This window comes from Peromyscus californicus, unplaced genomic scaffold (genome assembly GCF_007827085.1).
Source record: "Peromyscus californicus insignis strain IS unplaced genomic scaffold, ASM782708v3 Scaffold_4__1_contigs__length_199733344, whole genome shotgun sequence".
Taxonomy (NCBI): Eukaryota; Metazoa; Chordata; class Mammalia; order Rodentia; family Cricetidae; genus Peromyscus; species Peromyscus californicus.
The window spans coordinates 101,167,744-101,182,184 of NW_026294562.1; the positions used below are offsets into that span (position 1 = coordinate 101,167,744).

Sequence of the window (14,441 nt, forward strand, 5' to 3'; positions counted from 1 at the left end):
CAGAGAGACCCCTCCACAAAACTAGGAGAAACTGGGATGTGGGGCTGATGGTTCCCCGGACAATCCTGCAGGTAGAGAGAGGCTCTGAGGTCCGGGCACTGGCTATTTGGGCCTTATGACCAGGGCAGGCCAGCACGCAGAGGTGTAGAAGGAGCCACAGGTCACCTCCTCCAAGTAGCTTCCCTGGTTGCCTCTGACTCTGAGGTCTTCCTCTCCAGTCCACAATCTACCGACTGATGCACTCCCTCGCCGTTTCATAGCTGAGCCCCCGGTGTGCCAACCACCCCTAGCCCTCATATCTGGCCCAGGAATTATCTCAACGGGTCTATGACACATCCTGGCCCCAGAACAGTTGTGCCCCAGAAGAACAATTAGGAACGAGGGGTAGAGGTTTCAGTAGCCAGAGTTTCTAGGGTGCTGGCCTCTGCCAGCTCTTCCTCCTCCACCTGCTGGACAGACAGAGTCCACAGACAGCCTCCTGCGGGAGGGTTGGTAGAAAGAAATAGATTTATTCTCGTGTACAAAGCACTCAGCCCACGGGACCACATACAACAGGTGCACAGAGTCCTAGAAAAACGCATCTCTCTAAAGGCAACTCAGAGTAGGTAAGGCAGGTGGCCCCTCCCCCACCCACAGTACACACGGAACAAAACACAAGAGAAGCCAGTGGCCACTCACCCAAGAGGCCCAGCCCGAGGGGGAGTCTCCTGAGCCCCTGGGGCACATGTGGATATGGCCTTAAAGAGGAGAGAAGCCCTGCGGGGTGAGGCCAGGCCCCTCCCTCACGGCAGGAATGAGAGGGGCTCAGGCCAAGGAGATACACTCAGAGGAAAAGAAAGGTGAGGCTCTCTGTGCCTTGGGGTGGCAGAGCATGCCACAGCCGCTCGCGGACTCCACAGAACTGTGGGGACTTTGATCTAAACAGAGACTAGGCTGTCTAAGGATCCTGTCTTGCCCAGCTAGGGAAAGGAACTTGCTTGGGGCCACACCACCTGAAGGGCGCATAAGGGGCTGTCTCCCAGCTTGAGGATCCTCCCTGTCCATCATTTCTGTCCTTTCTGCCGGAGCACTTTCTTCCCGATTACCCGGCTGTCAGCTTCCTCCAAGGGTCCCAATCCTACCAGAAGCACAGGAGTGTCCTCAGGACACCTCATCCTATGGCTATTTCTAGCTGGTGACTGTTGTATACCCTCTGCTCACTCAGCAGTCTCTTCCGTGAGGATCTTGGAGTGCCCAGGGAACGGGGATTCCTCCAGGAAAACAAGGCTATTGACCTAGTAGCGCTATAACAGGGTAACAGAAGAGACCGTGGCAGTGCTCAGGGATGGAGCAGCTTGGGCAGGACTGGGCACGGTATGGTCAGAGGTGCAGAATGGAACCCCCTGCCACTGGTCACCACTGAGCTCTTGAAGAACAAATGGCCAAGTCTGTGTGAGACTAGGGATCTTGCTTCCCTTCTACAGATGAGAAAGCTGAGGCCCGGCCCAGGAAGGGTAGTATGTGCCGGGTCACAGGGGACATCCTGGCCTAGAACCCAGGACCCATGGCTCTGGTTCCCAATGCATCAGACAGACTGACAGAGAGCTGTGGAAAGAGGGCTGGGCAGGGAGGGTCCCCAGAGGGGATCACTCAGCCTCAAGGCTGCAGCAGCCGTTGACAGGAGCCCGAGGGCCATCCAAATCGGGCACCTCATATTCCTCGTCCAGGAAATCCAGCGAGTTGTTACTCGGGAGGCCTCGGATGGTGAACTTGTGGGACACCTTGGTCCAGTGCTCACGGTTGGAGGCCACACGTTCGTACAGCTCTGCTGCCTTGGGGAACAGGTCTTGTAACAGCCTGGGGGTGCAGGGGGTGGGGTTAGAGGTCAGAAAACAGAGCAGACAGCAAGAAAGTTGAGGACCACACCACAGAGAGCATTTCCATTAAGGCTGTGAAGCCTGGGGATTGGGACGGCATGAAGACCATGGGGTCTGAGGGGGAAGTGGCAGGGTCTCTTGCTAGCACTGAGGTGGATACACTGCCCTGCCCTCTCTACACCTGTCCCAGCTGTGCCCGCAAGCTCACTTGTAGATGGGCATGGCGATGTGCTCCATGAAGCTGATCTGCAGCTCAGGGATGTAGGCCTTCTCCCGGTCCATCATTTCCATCGGTCTGTTGCCCATGGCCTTCTCCTGCAGGTACCAGATCATCAGGTCTGGCCCTCCTGCTCCTCCATCAGGTACCAGGTGGGGCCAGCTAACCCAAACCCTCCCAGCCTCGTGCCAGGAACACCTCACCCACCCCGCACACCACCACCATGGGCATCCTGAGGTCACCTGACACATACCAAGTCTCCCTGGGAGAAGAACTCTTTGTAGATCAGCTCCTGGAAGGCAATACTCTTATCATCTCCTGCAAGGGGGATCTGTCCACCTAAGCCCATTCCCAGGGTGGCAAACTGAGGCCTAGTGTCTCAGTCCCACCCAGGGCCTACCCTCACTAGCTTCACAGTAGATGGTACACTACAGAGCCTGGATTCTGCCCACTTCACACTGGCCACTAATTTATTGTGTGACCATGGGTAAGCCAGAGCCCATCTCGGAGTCACTTCATCTGTGGTCCTGAGGTGGTCTGGATTTATGAATCCCCAAAATACAACCAGGCAGAATTCAGCACAGAAAGGTGTTCAGGATGCTGTAGGGGGACACGGGGCTGGGCAGAGGACATAGCTTGTGTTTCCTCAGGTGGGAGGGCCCATTCTTACCGCAATCTTTCTAGTGGTCTTCCAGCCCTTTGTCTGGTCAGAGAGGTCACAGGAAGTCATGAGGAGGCAGAGAAGAAGCCTGTGGTGCTGTTTGTTGGTTCGGTCATAACCCACTGTTGAGGGACAATGGAGTCAGGGCAAAGGGTCCACGCTCCTGTCCCTTCCGAGAACAAGGGCCCCACAGCCTGTCCCGAAGTGGATCTGGAGTGTCCCACGGGGAGCAAAGTACACCTAATGGAAGCTGGGAGGCCAGCATTGGGTCTGCCTGGAGGGACACCATAACCAGGAATGGGCTAAGGGCAGGACGGAACCACGGCAGATGTTCAGGTGAGCAGATCTCCATGCTAAACCACCCATCCCTCCCCAACAGCGAGGTGTGGCACCTTCAGCCATCTTCTGCAGGTCCTTGAAGATGCGGAGGTGGTGTGCCAGGTCTGTGGCCAAGATGATGTCCCTCATCAGGTCCAGCATGCGCTGATAGTCCTGGAGAGGGTCAGGGAAGGGCATCATGGTCCCTGCTGCACACATCCCTTCCACTCCAAGGCAGATCTGCTCCTTTGTCTAGCCAGTCCCCAGCTCCCACCACACAGACCCCCACACAGCCCCATCACCTTCCGGGAGAAGTGGTCAAAGATGTTGCAGCCGTGGGTGTTGAGGATGGCAATGGCCTGAGCAAAATGATGCCTCTGTGGGGAGAGGAGAGACGGATCCCACTGGATCAAAGTGTCCCCATGACCAGAGGCTCCCAGAGAGGCAGGAAAGCCCAGCAGGGACAGGACCCCAAGCTCAGCAGAGCAGGCAGAAAGGAGAGTTAGGATCCACATTCCCTTTGTGAGTACTCTATTAGAACCCTCTGTGGCCCCAGGCAAGTCCCTGGCCAGCTTCCTGAGGCAGAGTCCTCAGCTGTCACATGAAGGGGCCTGATAAGGTATGCTCAGGGGGCCTCAAAGGCTGGAAGAAAATTCTGAAATGATCCCCTGATGTCCTGGACACTAATTCATGCAGAAAATATTTGTTTGCCGACAAGGGAAGGCAGTGAGGGAGAGAGGGCAAGGCCCCGTCTCCTGATAGTGAAGGGCTGTCATTCGGAGGAGGAGCAGGCTCATCCCAGGGGACAGAGGGCAGAACCAGGGTTGCCGCAGGGCCTCCTGGGAGACAGTGAGCAGGCCGTAGATCTCTATGGGTGCAAATAGGGGCAGCCTCTGGAGGGGATGCAACAGGAAACAGCCTGGGGCAAGGTGACCTTGGAAATGTGGTTCCCACCCTGAATCAAGACCTGCACAAGGGCAGTTCAGATGTCTGGGATCCTGTTCCTGACCCAAGAGGCCACTGGAGAGCAGACCAGCCCTGGGGACTCTAAACTGAGGGATTAGAGCTGACCCAGGCCTGAAGGGACGGGCAGGTTTGAGGGGCGGGGTTGCTCTGTTCCCGCTGGTTTCCCAAGCCTGGCTCAGGCTGACACAGTGGCCCGAGTCACACCCCCACCTGTGCTCGTTTCAGGAAAATGAGGTCCATGAGGCACAACTCCTGCAGCCTAGCTGGAGAGCATGGCTTGAGAACTGTCTAACTTGAAAGCCGCTGGCCTTTGGGGGTTCAGGACAGGGGCTGGGCAGGATGGCAATTTACCTCCATGACAGAGCCCTCCGAGCTGTAGAGCGCAGCCAGCACAGATTTCTGGAAAAGTCCAGAAAAGCTCTGGTTATCCCTCCCATCTGGGTCAGAGTGGGCACCTCCCCCACTGGGGTTATTGCTCCCGCCTCCATCCCAGCTGCGGGCCATCGCTCCTCCGCTCCTCCGGCTGAGAAGGGCAAGGCAGAGGGCCCCCATTGTGAGGAGAGCAGGTTCTCACCGAAGCCACCTGGAAGGAGTTGTTTGTGCCTCTGTGGTCCAGGTCGTGACACATGCAGGAAATAAACAAGGCAAAGATCTCGATGTCCCTAGGTGGGAGGTAGTAAAGAGAAATGTCACCCAGAGCTTCCTCCCTGGGTGCCTCAGAGAAGAGACAGCTGGATGAGATGCCCAGGGACCACCCAGCGGTCAGGAGGTTCTGGAAAGCAGCTCTCCTTCGGGAGTGCGGCAGCCTTGGGGGAATCAGGCCCATCATTCTCTGTGACTGAGCAGCCCCCTTGTGGAAGGTGGGGGCTGTCTGGCATTCCCCCCTGAGCAGAGAAGACAGAACGAGTGGCCAGAAAGGACCTGGCACACACCTGGGGCCTGTGGAAAGGACAGCCACTTACTCGAGGTAGCTGGAAAGCTCCAGGTTCTTATAGAGCAGATAGCAAAAGTGAGAGACAGAAAAGGCGTGCATCCAGTTGTGGTAGGGTGGATCCCGGTAGCCTTTCTTCACCATCAAGCAGAACCTAGGGGAGCCGAGACAGCAGAGGGCCCTCAGCCTCGCCTCCTCCGGGAAGCCCTCCAGACTCTGCCCGTTACATTTTCTTGTCTTTCTTTATTCATGACCCGGTGTCTGAGAATGGCTCCTCCTTCACAGATCCCTCCCTGCTCCCACAAATCCAGTCCTCCCCCAGGCATCTTTAGAAAGACCCCTCCCAAGAATGCTGGGGGCAATGGACATGAGATGGGAACAACTGGAGATGGAAACTGAGGCTCTGCTGCAAGGGCAGTGCTGGGGCACACACCGGGCCAGAGTTGGGCAGTCAATTTTGTAGTTATTGATGAAGTTCATGTCTTGCAGCATGCTCAGGATGGCCTGTAAAGCAACGAGAGGGGGTGTCAGAGGGACAGTCACTATCAAGATGTGGCTTCTGTCTCTACCTCTCTTGAATCCTCACACTAAAAAAATTAGTCTTGAAACTCGCTGGGCGGTGGTGGTGTATGCTTTTAATCCCAGCACTCAGGAGGCAGAGCCAGGCGGATCTCTGTGAGTTCGAGGCCAGCCTGGTCTACAGAGCAAGATCTAGGACAGACACCAAATCTACACAGAGAAACCCTGTCTCAAAACAAACAAACAAACAAAAAACTCTGAACCTAAACTAAAGGACAATTAAACAGATGAACAGGCATGCGTCAAGCTGTGAATTATCCGAAATTTGAGGGTTTTGAGAGCTAAGACTTTTTGGAAACAAGCCCACATGCAGTCTTAGAAGAACAGAGACAGGATTTCAAGCCTCACGGCCACACACTTAGGGTAGCTTTGAACCACCATCCAGCCCACTGCTGTTCCCTAAGTAGCCCATGGCCCATGACGGCAAGCGGCATGCCCAGCCTGTCTCTAAAGGAGCCTCCATAGCCCTCCTTGGTGCTTCTGCCTCACCCGGAAGTTCTTACACACATCTAGCTGACATCTACACTTCCCACACTCCACCCTTCTCACCCTGAGAAGGGCCTGCTCACCATAGAAGTGTCGTCCTCAGGCAGAGAGCGAGGAGTGTAGGTGAAGTTGGCAAAGTTGGAGTCGATGGCAGCCACAGGTTGGATCCCATCATGGAGAAGCTTAGTGTACTCATCATCAGAGACCTAGAGCGGACAAGCCAGGCGTTAGCAGACGGCCTCTTCCCTCTCCAGTGTCCTTCCCATCAGATTCCCATGCAGATGGGGGATCCGTTGTCCAGCATTCATCAACTTGGATCCCAACTCTTCATATTGTCACTGGACAGATCGCCACAGCACTGCAGCCCACATGCCTGTGTCCCCTGCCTATGCACAGATGACCACATCCATGACAGCCAAAGGCAAAGACAGCAGGTGCCCCCGTTTGTGATACCCCAACCTGTGCTTTCACAGCCACTAAGTCCAGTAGTTTGTCTCTTGGGGAAAGCTTTCAAATGTGTAATTTCTATCCCTCCTGTATCTATTCCCAAGGTACTGGGACAGGTGAGAGGAAATGTCCCAACGAACAGTAATTGTCATATACTCTAAGCTAAGGCTTGAGGAAGCTCTTTTGAAGCAGGGCCTGGGAATGGGATTGCAGTATCAGCAATTAGGATCACACAGGGATGCATGACCATGGCAGCCAGAGAGTGGTAGGAGAAAGACCCCAAACAAGGTTTCAGCCTTCGGGGCTTCCCCAAATGAGGCATAGTCTCTGGACATGGGATGAGGGTAGCTGTCTGAACCAAATTATCCCCTGGGCGAAAGCCTGCTGGTTGCTTCCAGACTGGGGCTGGACTGAGAAAAAGGCTCGGGAGAGAGGGGTGTGAGAAGGGGGAGATGGTCCCTAGGCAGAGCAGGAGGCCGGGTACTGATGGGGGTCTATTGTCACATTCCCAAGAGCCAGCAATAGGAAAGCTCAGCCTGGACCTGGGCTGCAGAGGATTCTGGGAGTCAGGGAAGAAGTGTGGAGCAGGTGTCCCCAAGACCCTAAGAAGTACAGGAGTTCCGAGCAAGCCTCACCTTCATATGGTACATCATCATCTCATTGGCCAGGTGGCTGCGGTACTGAGCCTCGTTCACCTTCTTGTACAGGAGAGACTGAGGGGAGAAAGTGAGAAAGATGGGGCTGGAGTTGGAGGCTGCGACACCCTCCGAATGCCCAGAACCGGCACGAAGGGGTCCGAGTGCCGAAGTTCTCCTTCCTGTCCCATTGGAGGCCCGGCGTAAACCATTAGCAACAGCCCAGTCTTCAGGTTCTACCCCCACTCAGTTCTCTCACTGGCCTTCTCCATTTTCTTAACATCTGAGGCACTTCATGCATGTGTCTGCAGTGCATGAAGACTGACCCAGACTTCAGTGATGGAGCCATGGAGCCCATGGAGGAGATCGGAAGGGGGAACTGACTTGGGAACCTGGGCTGGATTTTCAGGCTAGAGCTGCTAAGAGCCTGGATAGAAAGGCCCAACATTTGCCAAAAAGACACTGATTAGTAGACTGGGTTGGAGTTGCCGGAGGAGGGGTGGCATCTTAGCAATAAGGTTTTGTATGTGTGTATTGGGGTTTTTTGTTTGTTGAGACAGTGTCTCATGTAGCTCAGGCTAGCCTCCAACTTGCTGTGTAGCCAAGATTTTGAACTCCTGATCCTCCTGCCACTCCCTCAAGTTCTGAGATTACAGGCCCATACCACCACCAGCCTAGTAGAACTAGGGGGTTTTTGTCTGTTTATTTGTCTCATGTTTTTCTTTTTCATGATCCTCAGAAGCAGAGTAGACCGGAAATAGTATCCCCAGCTTTCATGCTGAACCAGCAGAGGCAGCCAGCATGTACTGCAGTCTGTACATCACCCCACTCACTGGGACCTGAGCCCTACGCATGGATGGACAGACCAGAGCAAAGAGAACCGACGTGGGGAGTAGAAAAGCACTCTCCCCGCCCCGGTCGCGCTCCCTTACGTGGGCGATGCTGATGCCGCAGTAGATGGAGAAGGCTGTGGCCAGGTCCTCATCGAACTTGCTGAACCATGGCCCATTGATCTTGTTCACTAGTTCAGCCACACCGATGACCTCTGGGAAGAGAGGAAAGATAGGAATAGCTGGTGAAGGGGTCCAGTGAGACCTGCCTTTCCCTAACTCTTCTGAAAGTAGTGGTTCAAGCCCAGGCAATCCCAATCGCCTCAACTCCCGGACCCTAGCCGAGCAGAAGAAACTAAGCCGGGTTCCACTACGCCCCGCCCCGGCCCCGCCCAGCCCCTCCAGGCCCCACCCCTGGCAGCCCGGAGTTCTCACCCTGGTTCTCGTTTTTGATAGGGAAGCAGAGGATGTTGCGCGTGCGGAAGCCAGTGCTGTCGTCTACGCCGCGATAGAAAAGCGGATGGGCGTATGCGTCTGGGATGTTCAGGATCTGGCCCGTGGTCGCCACGTGGCCCGCGATGCCCTGGTCCGCCGGGATGCGGATCTCATAGCTCTGCCCAGACAGGGATAGAGTAGAAAGCAGAAGACAACCTTCATATGTGGCTTGTTCCCCAGGGCCCTTGCGTACTCCTGGACACCTTCCAGACTTCCTCACCTCATCGTCCACCACACCGCCATCGAACACCTTGGCCACCAGCTCGTTCTGATCCAGCAGGAACACCGAGCAGCTGTGGAGAGAAAGTGGTTGGTCCGTCGGGTCCTGATGCCCCTCCAACCATGCATGACTAGGGTAGCGATTTCTGAGGCCCTGGAGGAGTGTCCTGACCTGAGATACTCTCCTCAGAGCTGGCCATTTCCAAGCATTCCATTTGTTTTTTATTTGTTTTGTATTGTATTGTTTTTAGTTCCTACTATGTGACACTGAAACCTATGGCATGCTAAGCTAGCGCTATCCCGGCTGAAATAAGGACCCAGTCAGAAGGAAATGCCGGACAAGAAGAAAGGGAGGGGGCAGAGATGGTGAGGAATGAGGCCTCAGTCTCCCTCCCCCATCCCACGTCTGCTCACATCTCTGCATTGCTGAGGTTTCTGGCCTCGGTGATGATCTCCTGTAGCAGAACAGAGACGTCATCTAGAGGAGGGGTAAGAAGTTCCATGAGACCTGAGAAGTGCCAGGCAAGCCCTCCATGTCCCCTCCCCAAACAGCCTGTGTGGAAGACAGTCACTCACCCAGGTGAGTGAAAAGGTTTTTTGCCACTTGGAGAAGAGCCTGGGAAGGAGGAAGAGAAGATCATAAAGTGTTGGGTCAGAGCTCACCCTAACCAACCCCCTGCTGCCAATGGCCCCGGGGATGTTCTCATTCCTTCCCCAGGGCTCCCGGAATAGACTGGAAACTGACATGTCTAATGAAAACCTTTGGGTACTAAATGAAGGAATAGAGGGATAGCCCAGAGAAGATGAGCTGGAAGCTCCCGGGCCTCACCACCTTTGCCTCTTGCTGCCCAGATGTGGCGGTAGTGCCAATGCTAGACACTAGAGGGCAATCCCAGACAATGCCTAGAGCCTAGGGAACTCCTGCCCTCCTCTTGAACAGACTTCCAGGTCACTAGGTTACCTAGATGCACCAGGGCAATGCTGCCATTAGCCCAGATAACACAGACATGCAACGCCCTAGTGGACAGCCTTCTGGGGCTGGAGCTGGTCCCCAGGAAAAACCCCAGGCAGGCAGGACAGCCTTCAGGCAGGCAGGCACTCACCTGACACTCACACCTGAGCTTCTGCTCCTTCTGGAAGGCCAAGGTGCTGGTGAGCACCGTGCCTGTGTAGTGGAAGCAGTGTTGGATCACATGTTCATCCTGGTCCGTGAACCTGGAGGGAGGGGTGGTTCGCCCGAGAGGGGAGGAAGACAGGCTTCTCAGCCCTTTTCTCCTTCCCTCCGTGCTGCCTGGAAGCCCATATCTACCAGCTCAGGGAACTCTTTTTCAGGCTGAGGACACCCACACTCCCTGCCTCCCCCTTCAGGCTGAATGCTCTCTCAAGGGTAATGTCTACTTGTCCTCAGTCCAAAATGTGGGTTCCTCCTTAGATTGCTGCTTTCTTTTTGTTTGTTTGAGGCAGGATTATAAACATGTTGCCCAGGCTGTCCTGGAACTGCTAGGCTCAAGTGACCCCCCCCTCCACTTCAGACTCCCTAGAAGCTGGGGCTACTGCTATGCCACCACACCAGGAGAGCTATTGCCTCTCGAAACCAAAGCCAAATCTCCCTTCTCTGATTGGAGTCACTCAGACCAGGGCTAGTCTCCTCCCTCAGACTAGAGACTTGCCAAGACCAGAGCCGGCTGCCCTCCTGCTCTTCTAGGATGCCCCCACCCACCCCTGCGGTCTCACAGAGAGGCAATGGCAAAAAAACAAAAACAAAAAACAAAAAAAACAAAAAAAAAAAAACCACAAACAAAAACAAACAGATGATGGAGAGTCAGCAATCTTGCATTAGCAAACTGAGGCCCATCACTGCTGGGGTAGCACCCCTGCCTAGTCCCTTCTCACATTGTTACCCTGCCCTGCCTCTCAGCTCCAACTCCTTATGGACACCTCCCAACCCCAAACTCACAAGTGTCCTCCAAGCTTGTTGAAGGCGCAAGCCAGAGCCACCACCTGGTCAGTGGCCCGGCTGATGACAGGGACACATAGCATAGCCTGCAGCTCACAGCCCAACATGTTTTGTAGCTGCTGCACATCATCCTGCAGAGATTCAAGGGGTAGTGAGCCAGGGCAGGGGAGGAGGGGCAGTGGGCCTCCTCTCCCCACTCTCCACCACACTCTGCAACCTGCTATGGCATGAGGATGGGATGCCACAAAGTCTCTTGGTCTTGTCCTCCCATTCCTAGGCTATCCCATTCCCAAGACCCTGGGGCCTGAGCAAGGGGTCTCCCCCTCCCTCTCCCCTGGCTCAGCATGGCCATGGCTTACAGAGGTCAGGTCCTTCAACTGGATACACTTCTTGTCTTCTACCACCTGGCCCAGGCGTCCCATGGTCAGCTAGAGAGTGAAGAGAGACCCAGTTGACCCAGATGTCCCTGTGTCAGAGATCTCAACTCATCTTTCTCTTCCAAGTCTGGAAGTTCCCACACACTCTTTGAGCAGTTCAAAGAATGGATGGAGCTGATGCTGAGGAGCAGAAGATGGGGGTGTAGGGAGGACTGGGGTAGCCAATAGTGGACTTGATGGTTCTCCCTAACTAGGGAGTGATAAGCAGACTCCAAAGAATCTCACTGATCTCAAGAGATTCTAATAGACTCATGTCTAGAAATACTCCATCAGGAGGGAGCTGATCCCACATAAGGCTTCCTCTAGTCTTTAAGAGATTGCTCCTACTGGAGCCTGAGCATGAGATACAATGCTCCTTTGTAATACTTCTAAATAGACCTCAAGATCTGGACTAGTCCCGCCAAGAGATTCTAGCGGGCCCCAGTCCTGCTGGGACTCCAGTGCAGAGGACAGAGGTGGAACTCACAGGAAAGCTGATCTCTTCTCCCAGCACTTTATCTCCAATGACCTGTGGAACCCAGTAATGGAGACAGATTAATGGAAGGAAAGCCAGACACGGGTCACCCTGCCCCATCACAGTGGACCTGGGCCCTCACCTTGCAGGAAAGCTGCAGATTGTCCTCTGACACAAGCAGGAGGCAGCAGTGAGATGCCTGTGTCTCCTGCTGCAGCTGCAAGGGGGCAGAGAGAGCTGGGCTGAGTGTGGGGCTGGGTCACCCTCTAGCCTGGGAGGGGGGGTCAGGCTTTGGGGAGAGTAGAGAGGATGGGATGTCCCCATGGGAATTGAGATGAGAGGCCCAAGGGTCTGCTGGTCTTTGGAGAGAGATGGGGTGGAGGAGAAGATGCTCAGGGACTCACATATTGAAGGACTTTGAGCTGCAGGGAAGTGGCATCCAGGTCATAGAGTTCCCCTGCAAGGACAGGGCTCAAATCAGAGAGGGCTCTGCCTTGCCTGGGCACTGCTTCCATGCTCCACCCCTGCCTCTCCTCAGGCCCCACCTGACCACCCAGAAGACCCACATTCTTTCCAATGCTATCTGGGTTCTGCCTTCTGCTACACACACCTCTCAGGCCCTTCCTTCTCCACAGATCTAGCCCCGGCCCTGGCCCCTCTAGGATCAACCCTGTTGGTCCTATAGACCTGTCCAAGTTTGGTCCTCACCACACAGTTGCAGGATCTTTCGGTCATGGTCGGTGTACCCCTTCTCATCCTTTTGATCTTCAGAGACATCCACTGAGGTGTTGTGGACAGCTTCAGGCCTGCACTGCTGCAGAGCCTGCACCCTCCGCAGGGCCACCAGAGTCTGGGACAGGCAGAGCAGTAAGCACACCCTTACCCCACCTTGCTGCTGGTGCCACTACCCGACTTCTCCCCTTTGCTCAAGCAGCTCCTCCTGTGGGCCCCACAGTGCCCATTGTCCACTGCTGTTCTGGTCCCAAACAGTTCAAGCCGTTGGCCCCTCCCCCTCCTGAGAGTTCCCACTGCCCTTAGAGCCTCCTTCCATCCATGGCCAAGTATAGTTGTCTCCACCCCTTGCTCACAGAGGCTTCCAAAAGGGTCAGATTTTTCTGTCTAACGCCATCCTGATTAAGACCACAGATGCCCGAAATCTTAGGCAGAAAAGAGCCTGAGTTATGCACAAGGTACTGGACTCGTCGCTAGGTTAAGTCAATGCTATCATTATCCCCATCTTCAGCTGTGAAACTGAGGCTCACAGAGGCTGCATGGCTTGCTCGAGGTCCCAAAGCTTCAAGGTGGTAGCGCTGGAACCAGAAGCCAGGTCTGCCCAGCTCTCTGGCCAGGTCCTCTTCCCACCAGCTCTACTAAAGGCCTTCCCCAGGCCCTGTGTTACCGTGGTCCTACCCCACTCACATGCTTCTCCACGGCCTGAAGGCTCCACTCCTCACTGTCACTCAGCTGGCCACAGTGCACCTGGCAGGGAGGGAGAAGGGACCAGCTGTGACCTTCCCCAGCCTGTCTTTGCTAGCATGTCCTCCCATGGCCAGGACACACCAGTCGCTACCAACACAGTCTGTGACCTCCGTGTAAGCCCATCCTTCGGGCCAGGCAGCCAGCTCTGGGAGTCATTTTCCCAAGGAAGACTTCTAGGGAAGGTGCAAAGGGCGGAACTTTTCTGTCTCTGTCCCATCACTTTCCATGCTTATTGTCCCCTTCCTGGAGAAAACTGTCCCATAGATAGCACAGTCCAGGTGTACAGTGTTAGGAAGGGGACCTTAGATCCTTCTCCATGGAGCTTCCACACATGGAGCTTCAGGCTAAGGATTTGTGGAACTAGCTTCAGCCTCCCAGCTCCATCTTTCTGGGTGGGGTTTGAGGTGCCCTTACATCTGGAATAAAGGAGCCCAGCATGACATCTGCCAGGGAAGGTATGCAGCTGAAATGAATGGACTGATGGACGCTTTTTGCTTTACATGGGATCCTCACCACCGTGGGATGCAGTCTCCCCCTTACAGATGAGCCAGGATCCGGAAGGGGTGAGGGGCTTGCCCAAAGTCACCAAGCAGAAGGTGGCAGAGTTGGGACCACTCCCTCCTCTCCCTCCCTTTCCTGTCTACACTTCCGCTCTCTAGATTCATTCTTACCACCTCCATAATCTGTGTCCCCTGTGCCAGTCACCAGGGCTCCCTTCAGCCATATTCCATGCTCTGGAAATCTCTCTTCCTCCACCCTGCTTGGGTGTTGGAAGAGGAAGTGTGGAGGGGAAGGAGGGATGGCAGTCTAGGAACCCATCGTGGGCTGCCAGCAAGGCTCCCCACCTGCCTTCTCAACTTCTTTAGCTTACTCAAAGCTGCTCACCACCTGTGGAGCTCCCATGGGGCTTGCAGGGGTGGGGGGCTCCACCCTGCCTCCCTTGCCCCAGCAGCCCCTGCCTGCCTCTCTGCTCTGGGTCCCCTGCCAGGAACAGATGGAGAGGAAGGAACCAGAGGGTTCTCAGGAAGCTCAGGCTCTGGCCCAGAGCAGGATGAGTCGAGCTGGGGTGCACTTGGGAGGTGGGGGTGGGACCTTATACATGAGGGAGTTGGGTGGGCACAGACAGCCTGGGCTGGGAATCTCAGAGGGAATGGTATTTGGGAGGCTTCCTGAATTGGAAGTACAAACAGAAAAGGAGAGAGAAGAGAGAGGGGAGGGGGGCTGTAGACCAGAGGCTGTCCCAGTTAAGTGCCAGGTGGGGGGTATGTAGGAAGGTGAAGCCCAGGGGTGGGGAGTAGAGATGTCCAAGGGGCCACAGAAGGAAAGGCCTTGAACTTGGAATTTAGGGAACCATGACAAACTTTAGCATCTGACACCTGTCATCTATGGGATGAAGGGTAAATGTCAGGAAGCAAGACTAGAACTAGGGAGACTGAAAGAGACCTGGGGGGAGGGGCAAGGGCTGTGTTGAAGC

The 14,441-nt window shown here is 55.1% G+C and overlaps 1 protein-coding gene across 4 annotated transcripts in view; it reads right to left on the reverse strand.

Moving 5' to 3' along the window:
- Positions 1 to 489: 489 nt before the first annotated feature.
- Pde2a (phosphodiesterase 2A) overlaps positions 490 to 14,441 on the reverse strand; it is a 95,881-nt gene continuing 81,929 nt past the window's right edge. For all 4 annotated transcript variants that reach the window (XM_052714002.1, XM_052713999.1, XM_052713998.1 and 1 more), the window contains 25 exons: positions 12,908 to 12,967; positions 12,197 to 12,338; positions 11,893 to 11,945; positions 11,631 to 11,705; positions 11,501 to 11,542; positions 10,957 to 11,025; positions 10,598 to 10,728; positions 9,744 to 9,855; positions 9,217 to 9,256; positions 9,055 to 9,118; positions 8,642 to 8,714; positions 8,362 to 8,539; positions 8,029 to 8,141; positions 7,097 to 7,174; positions 6,098 to 6,220; positions 5,383 to 5,453; positions 4,981 to 5,103; positions 4,593 to 4,680; positions 4,370 to 4,417; positions 3,355 to 3,429; positions 3,127 to 3,226; positions 2,744 to 2,856; positions 2,327 to 2,365; positions 2,065 to 2,171; positions 490 to 1,836 (listed from right to left, as the gene is read on the reverse strand). In XM_052714002.1, coding sequence (XP_052569962.1) covers positions 1,626 to 1,836; positions 2,065 to 2,171; positions 2,327 to 2,365; positions 2,744 to 2,856; positions 3,127 to 3,226; positions 3,355 to 3,429; positions 4,370 to 4,417; positions 4,593 to 4,680; positions 4,981 to 5,103; positions 5,383 to 5,453; positions 6,098 to 6,220; positions 7,097 to 7,174; positions 8,029 to 8,141; positions 8,362 to 8,539; positions 8,642 to 8,714; positions 9,055 to 9,118; positions 9,217 to 9,256; positions 9,744 to 9,855; positions 10,598 to 10,728; positions 10,957 to 11,025; positions 11,501 to 11,542; positions 11,631 to 11,705; positions 11,893 to 11,945; positions 12,197 to 12,338; positions 12,908 to 12,967 — 2,328 coding nt within the window. In that variant the 3' untranslated portion in view covers positions 490 to 1,625. The remainder of the gene's footprint in view (positions 1,837 to 2,064; positions 2,172 to 2,326; positions 2,366 to 2,743; positions 2,857 to 3,126; positions 3,227 to 3,354; positions 3,430 to 4,369; positions 4,418 to 4,592; positions 4,681 to 4,980; positions 5,104 to 5,382; positions 5,454 to 6,097; positions 6,221 to 7,096; positions 7,175 to 8,028; positions 8,142 to 8,361; positions 8,540 to 8,641; positions 8,715 to 9,054; positions 9,119 to 9,216; positions 9,257 to 9,743; positions 9,856 to 10,597; positions 10,729 to 10,956; positions 11,026 to 11,500; positions 11,543 to 11,630; positions 11,706 to 11,892; positions 11,946 to 12,196; positions 12,339 to 12,907; positions 12,968 to 14,441) is intronic.